At 50.4% G+C, this 10464-nt stretch overlaps 1 protein-coding gene across 1 annotated transcript; it reads right to left on the reverse strand.

The window, feature by feature from the left end:
* Positions 1 to 678: 678 nt before the first annotated feature.
* Positions 679 to 1017, reverse strand: LOC118476974 (protein FAM32A-like). Its single transcript, XM_035967397.1, has one exon. The coding sequence runs from the start codon at positions 1015 to 1017 to the stop codon at positions 679 to 681; it is 339 nt and encodes a 112-aa protein (XP_035823290.1).
* Positions 1018 to 10464: the final 9447 nt, after the last annotated feature.

Here is a 10464-nt window from a genome sequence, read left to right on the forward strand (position 1 = left end):
GGCTAGGTGGGCAAGGATTTCCAACTGGTTCTCAAGTCCATGAGCGCTTGTTCCGATTCAGAGAAAATGAAAATAATATATACAAACTCAATAATAGTTCTTTGCATCAAACATCAATCAATTCGATTAGGTTCTGAATGCTTCAGGTGGGCCTCGATTCAGCCAACTTCTTGTTGCATCAGAAGTTGTACTTTCTACTTTTTAAGTACTCTAGCCTAGTGGATAATTTGTATGTGAACGTTTGGATGGGGATTGGATAGGGAAATAAAAACGGGTTGAGACAAAATTTATCTATCTCTATTTTCAATTCAATTATCCAAACATGGAATCAAATGATCCCACCCTTATTTCCCACTTCCTAAATTGAAGGCCATGTTGACTTGGAAAAAGTTGGGCATAATCTGTTGTTAAGCTCTGCCACTGTATTGAAAGAAAATAAGTTCCCTAGAAATATCAAAAGCGGATCACATTTTAAATAAAATGAATGCAACTAAAAGGGGCAACAAAAAAAGGCTTAAACACGTGATCAGAATACATGGAACAAGCTTTTGACAATAAATATTATCTACTGGTGGCAACAAGTCGTTTTACAATATATGTAAAATGATACATAATATGCTAACAGAAAAGTAGATAGACCCACACAGCATACAATTGTTTGTGCATAACACAGCCAGGTCAGCCATGACCAACTTTGGGGATATCATAGTGCTCGCTGAGGTTAGCCAGGTATTGGTTGAAGTCCTGCATGCGGTCCTTGTACGACTTGTTTGCGACTTTGGCCATCTTCTTCATGTCGATCTTCTGCTTCTGTTCCATGTAGCGGCGCTCTGCTTGTGTGAGATGGTCATAATCAGAATGTGGGTTCTTTTCGTCTTCATTCTTATTAGATTCAGTCTGAGACGACTCCTCACGCTGGTACTTCTTCTTCTTTTTCTTTACTCCACCATCCTTCACGTCCAGCGCTTTACCCTTCAGCTGCAGCCGTCCTCCAACGACGTTTTGGTATTCCAACATCTTGATGTAACAAAGAAAATTAGTAAAATTATAGAGAGACTGCTAGAGACCGCTGTTGAGCACGAGAGATGGAACCGCAAAATTTGTAAAGAGACTGCCGAACCAAACGGCATTGCGCAAGAAATATATATTACCAAGGCAAACGGGATTGCATCGTTCAGAGAGTCCGTGTCCGTGTCCGATCTCCTGTTCCACGCGGTGTCCGTGTCCGTGTTCGTGTCCGTGTCCGTGTCCGAGTCCGAGCTCCTGTCCAAGCGGTTTTTGGCCGTTGAGCAGAGCACTCACCGCTGGGTCGTGGCGCGGCCCATCCTCGCGCGGTGCTGCCGTGCAAGGGCAGGTTCTCTCCTGCGGGCTGCGGTGCTGTGCGCTGACGTCGGCGCAGCCGTGCAGTCATGCTGCGGCGGTCGCCAAACTCGTCGTCCCTACGTCTCGCCCCTCACTCATCGCCTCCTCTTCCCTCTCCAAAAAATCTGCGACCGGTCTTCTCACAGTGCTCGGTCGTCGTGCCTGAGGCTCATAGCGCCGTCGTCCTGCTGCTGCGAGGGGCTCCTGCTCCCTCTGGAATCCATCGGCGAGCCCCCTCCAGTGTATAGGGCTAGCCAACGTATAGTTTCTCTGCTCCGATCTGCTCACCGATTGTTCGCCTGCTCGGCAGCGCCTACCGATCCGCCGTCTTTTTTGTGTGTGTCCTTTGTAGGGCTCTTCTGCTGCGGATGCGGTAGTCTGGAACCTGTGTTGCTTTTTTCGTGTGCAACGTTCGTAGGTGAGCTGCCCGTTCGAGCGTCGTAGTTATGTGTGTTCCATGTCGTCAATGCTCTGCTCAGTGCTCTGGCCACGCAGTTTTTTCGCTTACGAAAGTTACGAACCATGCTTATGGGTTTTCCTGTCTTTGTTTCTATATGGTTGTCATGTTTAGCCTCAGTGTCTTGTACGTGGTTTCGTTTAATTCATTGGTTTACCGGCGCTTTCACTCACCTTTGCCCGTGCTGAAAAATTGTATGATTTGCATCTGTGAATCTCTAATCAGGTAGGGATACACACATTGTGCCGACTGTATTACTCGCAACCATCTTCGTTGGTCATGTTCGGCTTGGTGAATCAACTAGAAATCTGGATATGCTGCTTTTATTTTTAGTGTTCATTTTGTTTTCCTTTGTATATAAATGTTTCAGGAAGTTGCATCGGCCAGTGTTGAGATGACTGCTACATTATGCCAAGCAAAAATCCTTGTTTTCTTTTGTGTTCTGGATAGTATTCGGAGCACTGTTGGATTTTGCCACAAAATGCCTATTTTTTGGGGGTTATGAATGGTTTCTTCTCGTAGATAGATGATTGATTTTGAAAGGAAACAAAGCTTAATTTCTATCTTTTCCTCCATCCTATGTACTGTTACTTTTGCTCGCGCATTACGTGGGTGTTTAATCAATTAATCAACACGTGTGAATTTTTGCGGGCACCGTGTGGTTGCACGAATATTTATTCAATATTCAATACATGTGAATTTTTGCGGGGCACCGTGTGTACGTGTAAGCAGCTACTAATCTAGTGGACTGAACTGATCCATTATAGGACATGCTCAGAAAGGGAAAGTTTAGACTTACAACTTCTTGTAGGTTGCTAAGTCGAGCGAGCTCATGGTCGCTGGCTTGATAAGGAGGACGTGAGGCCAAAAAAGAGTGAAATTCGTAGGACTTTTGGTTGGTGGATGAATCCCACGGCACATGATTAGCTTCAAACGAACTCTGCTACTTACCTGTTGTTACAGTGATTGCACGTAGCGCATTAGTGCCTTGTTGATCACCTGAACTGGCAAGTCAAGGGATTGATCAACTTCTACCACTTCTTAATTTTCATGCTTCCTCATTCAGAAACCAGACCATCGGCATCCTGGCATCGGGTATTGAAGAACCTTCATCCTTTGGTCGATTATTTGCAGTTGGATGTGCATGTGGTCGCGGTGGATGGCGACTGGGTGGTACACAGGCGTTTTAGAGCGGGCCGCCGGGACGTCGAGGTCCGCGGGCGTGGCCGGCTAGTGGCAGTGATAGACGACGGGTTCGGCAAAGTGAGCCGCGCCCATCGACGGGCCCGAGTCAGTGGGTTTTGAGGGAGTGGCACGCCCGCGGCGGTGGTAGACGAGAGTGGGGTCGGCGAAGCGAGCCACGCTCGTTGGTGGGCCGCGCATTGCCTGGGAGGTGTCGATGAGATCGCGCGTGGCGTAGGCGTGGTCGACGGGGCTGCACATGGCGCGAGAGGAATCGACGGGACCGCGCATGGCGCGGGAGGAGTCAATGGGGCCGCACGTGGCGCAAGTAGTGTCGACGGGGTTGCACGTGGTGCTGGTATGGTCGACGAGGCCGCGTGTGGCGCAGGCAGGGTCAATGGGGCCGCACGTGAGATGGGAAGAGGCGCGAGCAGAGGCATCGAGGCTGCACGTGGTGCAGGCAACGACGCAAGGTGGGGCGCCTGGGGTGGAGGGGTAATCGGATCAAACTCGAGAAGGGAGTCAAGATCGGTAGGTGGGGAGGAGCCAGCAAGGGGAAACACATCTTCATCAAAGACGACGTGACAAGAGATGATGATGCGATGTGAGGCGTGGTCAAGACAACGATACCCCTTGTGGTCTGGGAAGTAGCCAAGGAAGAGGCATCGAGTGGAGCGAGGAGATAGCTTACAAGCAGCGATGTCGGAATTGTTAGGATAGCAGGCACAACTGAACACGCGAAGGTGGTCGTAGGAGGGGTTGTGCCATACAGGGCGAAGTGGGGAGTAGGGTGGCTCACTGCCTTCGAGGGAAGACGGTTGAGGAGGTGTGTGGCGGTGTGTAGGGCCTCTACCCAGTAGCTGGCAGGGAGAGACGCATGGAAGAGAAGTTAGCAGATCATATTGGTGGTGGTGTGAATCATGCGTTCGGCCCAACCGTTCTAAGCATAGGTGTAGGGGCCCAAGATACGCACCTGGACACCGTTGGTGACAAAGAAAGAACGAGAGGCATGATTGTCGAACTCGCGGCCATTGTCACACTTCAGGGCACGAATCGAGCGATGGAAATGGGTGGATACCTAGGCGAAGAAGTGTGTGAGGGTGGTGAACGTGTCGGACTTCAACCGAAGAGGAAAAACCCACAAAAAATGGAAAAAATCATCCAAAATCACCAAATAGTATTTATAACCAGAAAGCCTGGTCCAGAGATCACAATGAACCAGGTCAAAAGCCTGCTCAGCCCGAGAAGTAGTAAATGGGAGACGAGTATGTTGGCCTAAGTGACAAGCATGACAGAGGCCCTCAAAATGTCCCCTACTATTTGAAGGATCTAAACTACTGTTAAGCTTGATCATGGTGTCACGTCCTAGGTGGCCAAGACGATGATGCCAAGTGATGGAGGAGGTGGTGGAGACCAAGGCGGGAGGTGGAGACGCGTCAGTGGTGGAAGGCCGGAACGTGTAGAGGGGCTCAGTGCTGTCACAGCTTGCGAGAGGGTTCCTGGTGGCCAGATCCTTCACAGAAAAACCAGAGGGGTCAAACTCAATGGAACAAGAATTGTCGGTGGTGAACCAACGAACAGAAAGGAGATTATAGGTGATGTGTGGGGCTATGAGAACGTCGTTGAGATAGAACGACCCATGTGACCCACATAGTGGAACCATTTCCAATGACGATTGAGGTGGGATGGGAGGTAGGAGGGGGGTGGGAGCGAGATAGTGTGCCTGCAGTGGGGGTGGTGTGGTAGGAGGCACCGGAGTTGACCACCCAGTCGGAGGGGGTGGGGTCATCGCCATGGTGTTGAAATTGGCGGCGAGGAAGGCGGGGTCCCATCCTCCAGCCAGCGGAGACTAAGGCATCGAGGTGGTGGTCCCCAGGGCGGGAGATGTGGCGTGGCCAGAGTTGTCAGCGGTACACCGAAGGGAAGCGCAGTCAGGAGGACCGACACCGGAGGAAGGGAGGCACTCGAGGCTTGACCTAGCCACATGGAGACGTTGAACACTAAGGTACGGTTGGCGACGGGCTCGTCGAGGTCAAGGAGAGAGTCTGTGTAACATCCCAATTTTCAACCCAGGTTTGAAACCCTAATCTAACCCCCCCTTCTTATTATCTATCCCAAATCTCCCCTAGGTCTTCCCATCATATGCATACACTTTGATTGAATATGAACACCTCACTTAGATTTTATTTTCTAGCATCTAGATTATCTAGTAAATTAATTGTTCAAAAGAAAAGGGTATAAAAAATGGATATAGAATTTGGGAAAATAAAAAGAAAAAGAGAAACCCTTCTCTCCCCCTAGCTGGGCCAAATCCAAGCCATGCCGCGGCCGCTTCCCCCCCCCTCGCGCCCGCAACTCCCCCTTTCGGCCCATCTCCGGCCTGCCTCCGCACGCGCGCCAGCCCGCCCTGAGCTCTCCCTTTCTCTCGCTGATGAGCCATCCCCACCCGCCAGCCGCTCTCACCATCGCTCTCTCGCGCGCTCACTCCCGCTGGCAGACCGGCCCCACCGGTCAGCCGCCTCGTCGTCCTCCCCACGTATGGCTCATCGCGGTCACCTCCGACCATCGTCCCCTCCATCGCCCCGTCCCCTCGCCCATCACCTCGCCGCATAGAGAAGTTTGGCACCGCCCCGTCCTCGCCGCTTGACAGCGTCCTTGCCCGGTACCGCCCCGCCGTGCGGTCTCGTCGTCGCCGCTGTGCGGCATTAAATTCTGGCGCTGTGCACCTCACCGGTGTCCGCCGAGCTCCACTGCTCCCCTCCCCTCGGACGCCTATAAAAGGGTCGCCCCGAGCACTCCCTTGCCCCGCACCGGCCTCAGCCACCCCTCTTTCGCCTCGCCCGAGCTCAATTCGCGGAAGCGCCGCCGTCTTCTCCCTCTCTGGTAAGCCCTTCCCCCTCTTCTCCCTCCCCCTCTGGTTGTGTAGCAAGCAATTAGCTAGGCCTATCAGCTTCGCCACACCGCCGCGAGTTTGGAACACCGCTCCCCTACCCCAATCCCCGCCCGAAGCTCACCGGCGGCGACTCCCGCCGTGGAGCTCTGCCACCTCCCCGCGGACAGCCCCCTCCTGGCCCCTTCTAGCCAAATTGAGCCCACCCCTAGGTTCGCCAGCCCCTCCTTGTGCTAAGGCGCCTACCCGTTGCCTAAGAACCGGGTCACCGGCGACGAATCGCCGCCGAGCCCACCGGCGGCCGGGTTCTCCCCGCGGACGGCCGGTTCACCCCGCTGTCGACCGCTGACGCCGTCCCCCCCCCCTTCCGCTCTCTCTGTCGTGTGGGCCCCGCGGAGACGCCGTCACCCTCGCGCGCCCGCGCCATCTTCCGCCTTGGGCCGCAACTGGGCCGGCGCACTCGCGCCGCGCGCGCGCAGCGCCTGGCTGGGCCAGAATCCCCCCCGGCCCACCAGAGCTGAATCCCTTTTTCTTTTTCCTTTTTTCAGCCTTTTCTCCTTTAATTATTACTCCTCAATATTTTATGCACCAAAAATTATCAAAAATAATTTCTAAAGTCACATGTAATAATAATGTTAGAAAATGACACACTACAATTAGTAAACCACTGTTGATGTATTGTTTTATTGCCTGTTTTACTAGAAGAAGCGGGGACTAGAGATGGCAACGGGTAAAAACCCGCTAGGTATTACTTGCCCAAACCCATACCCGCGAAGAAAATATACACCCGCTAAAAAACCCATACCCATGACGGGTATAAAATTTTGCCCAAACCCATACCCGTGCGGGTTTCGGGTACCCAACGGGTTTCCCATACCCACTAACATCAGCATAAAAAATAATTCATCATGTAAATAACAATCAATACATTAATAAGCTAGGATAAAAGGAACAAGTGATAACTAATTTTAGCTTAAAATTTGTTACATGAAGTTTATTTCAATTAGAACATATTCAATTAATAATATTATGAGACATATTTATAAGGAATGGTGATTTTAAGGCGGGTTTTAAAAACCCATGGGTTTGCGGGTATGGGTAGTGGAAGAACAAACCCATGCCCACGTACTCATTGGGTTTCCATTTGAACCCATTAACAAACCCATGGGTAGAGAAATTGACCCAAACCCATACCCTAATAGAGCAAAAACCCATCGGGTTTCGGGTAGCGGGTACCCATTGCCATCTCTAGCGGGGACCGTCGATCCGGAACCCGTAACCCCGGAAGAAGGGCCGGAGCCCGATCTCCCGGAGGTAGACCTTTTGTGCTAGGAAAGCTTCGACGAAGGCAAGTCCATCCTTCCCTTGATGCATAAATTACCTATTCTTTCTACCACTACCTAGGCTGGGATTTCAGGGTGGGATATTAGCATTGTGAGTAGAGAGATAGCCCGCATTAACATATATCTTTTGGACACGAAATGTGGATTGGGAGAAAGGGCAATATGTTTCTTTAAATAAGGTTTCTTTTAAAAAGGGATGTGCGATGAAGGGTATTCACCCTCATCACCTTGGGAGTGGGATGATCAGGGACTCCCTGGTTTAGGGGAGGGCCTAAGGTGTTGGCTCAGCTGGTTTAGGCGTGAGCAGAAGGATTGTCCCCTCATATAAGGACCGGTTTGTCATCTTTCACTACATGTACTCATAAATAGTACAACCACTTGAGACTGTGTGGGCAGTCACTCAATCCGAACTCGTACGGTCCGACCCCAAGGTTATGAAGGTTGGGGAGCACCGGGAGGATAAGGAGGGGGAATGTTTTGTCCGGTTTGGACATGGCGGTGGCCTGAATCCTTCCAGTATAACCGTTAAGGTTAGGACGTGCGAGGAAAGAAAGAGATATGGCATTCGGGTCTCACGACGGTGAGATCGCAGAAACCGGACTAGTGGGTAAAGTGTACCCCTCTGCGTAGAGTTGAAACCTATTCGAATAGTCCATGTCCACTGGTATGGACGAGTCTGGTGTGGTATGACAATTAGAGATTTTTACAACCTCCGTGAACAAGGAAATGTGTGTGTAAGTGTGTACTGAAAAAGAAAACAAGGCCACGGGAGCGAGAAGCTCAGTGGTGGTTGAGTACTTTGTTACTTTTAAGTCTTTTGGAAAACCTCACATCAACTGCCTTTCTCTAAGAAAATGAAGAGTGACTTCAACTCCACCAAATAAAGCATGTATGATGTAGGTCTCTTTCTCTTTACGGGAGCGGGGTGGGCTTGAGGAATACCTAGTGTATTCACCCAGATTTATTTATGTTTTTCAGCAGCCGAAGACTTCTTTTCTGCTATGCTTGATTGAGAGGGCTGTGTCTGCTCCCAGTTCTGCCTGTGGCTTGGGCTAGTACACTTTCTACTGCGCTTTATATTCTGGCTCTCTCGAGCTTGTACCCCGGTATTGCAATAACTTTTATTTAAACTCTGTACTATTTGAAGTAAGGAATGTGGTTACTAGCCTCCTGGGACTAGTAATTGTTTCACATTTGAGTCCCAAGGGATCGGGACGCTTCAGTCTGCCATGCCCTTCATCTAGCAACACTACTCTCCCACGAGAGATGCCCCTAAGCGAACAGGTGGAACTGAGCATCGAGGTGGAGCGCCCAAGCCCCACGCCTTGCGAGCGGTGTCCACCTAGTCGTGGACGATGTCCTGTATCTTGACGGTGATTGTGTCATTGAGCCACGAGAGTACCACACTGTCCATCTAGGCCCACGAGGGAGACAACGGGATCCGTATCCATACCCGTACCCACCGGGTATCCGCTATTCGGTGGATACCCGTTACCCGCCCGCCCACTACAATTTTAGCATTCAACACTAAACAACAATTTTATCACATTTCAAAATAATTATCATTCCAGCAGCATCAAATGATAATTTCAGCACCAAACAATATGTCATGGATAAAAATTGAAAAATGAGAATTAATGATAATATATTAAATCCGAATGGCCCACATGTGAGATATCCATTGGGTAACGGGTATGGATACTGGATATCCATACCCGCGAAAAAATTATCCGTGGATACCTTATTATATCCATAACCGTACTTGCAGATACCAAATTCCACCATACCCATATCCAATAGATAATTATCCACGGTCATTTACCCATACCCGTACCCATTGCCATCCCTACACATGACACAGTTGAGCAACACACAGAGAGGCTAAGTGGTGCAGAGCATAACATAGAAGTGATTTGTGCTGTCAGTAGCCTGCCCTCTCCTGTCATGGACATGGCATAGTCCTTGGGGGGTCTCCGCCGGTGTCATATTCTTCCCCTTGCCCGGTGGCTTCTGGTTCTGCCCGTCGTTCTCGTCGAAGCTATCGCTGTCGGTCTGCTCTAGTGTGGGTTTTCGGTTTAGGTTCCCCTCGCCTCCCTCCGCCTTGCACCTCTTGGCACCCAGATACATATGGTCCCCTACCTTGGCATACAGATCTTTGCTCCCCTACCTAAATGAACATCGGCATGACGAAATTTTAGTGACGTCAGACATGGGGTAGGAGCAAGGTCATGGACAGCAGGCCAGTAATTCGAGGTCGAGCAAAGACAAAGCTCACACACCTGGTCAGTAAACTCCTAGGCTTATCACCTTGTCGTCGTGGCATTGACATCCTTAATCGTGGACGCCAGGTCCGACACCTATGAAGCCACCTGGGAGTGGACAAACTCGGCGTAGTTGGCGATGGGCACCGACGGAGGCAGCCCGAAGAGGCCGGCGAAGCGGTGCCCCTGAAGCTGGACAGCCGCGTTGCGTGCACCATGAACCCTGGCTGCATAATGTAACCGAGTTATTATCGAAGAAGCGAGGAGAGACACAGTGGGGTGAGCAGCAGCATTGTCATTGTCGTCGTTTCCTTCACCTTGTACCATGTCACTTTGTCGAACGCAGAGAAGGCGGTTGCTTGTTCTCAACGTGGAGAAAGTGATGCCTGGGTTCTAGAATAATCCAGTAACACACATGACCGAATCGTCCATTCCTGCTACAGGAAAGAAAATGTGAAGCATCTTTGGCCATTGGAACGTGATCTTGTGGCCGGGAAAAAGATCCAAGCGCCGCCTTCCCTCCCACAGCTATAGAGCCAAACGCGCTCGGCCTCTGGAAGCATCGCGACGTCGACGTGTGGAGTTGCCGAGAGGCTATACATGATAATGTCCACTCGGTGTTCATCGTTTGGGTGCCAAAAAATAGCAAAGTCAGAATTCTATCATTTTTAGCTCTTGCTTTGTATTGTTATGTAGTATTAGGACTCTAAAACTATCTCAAAGGGAACAGTACTATGAAATGGTTCTAGGGCTCTGAACATATAGCGATGAATGGACAAAGTGGTTGCTGGGCACAACCATAGCTGCTTGCCTTACTTATGATGTAGATTATTTTTCTGTACCATTGGGGTTAGTATGTTGATGCTTTCTCCGAGCTCATTGTGTTTTTTGCCTCCAAGTACTCAATAATAGCCCTGACCTCTCATCATCATGGCTAGTTCGTTGGCCATGTTCTGCTTGGTGTCATCA

Source organism: Zea mays, chromosome 4 (assembly GCF_902167145.1).
Source record: "Zea mays cultivar B73 chromosome 4, Zm-B73-REFERENCE-NAM-5.0, whole genome shotgun sequence".
NCBI lineage: Eukaryota > Viridiplantae > Streptophyta > Magnoliopsida > Poales > Poaceae > Zea > Zea mays.

What these genes read in the sequence shown, in the direction of transcription:
- LOC118476974 (XM_035967397.1), bottom strand. Translation starts at nt 1,017, where the DNA reads ATGTTGGAATACCAAAACGTCGTTGGAGGACGGCTGCAGCTGAAGGGT.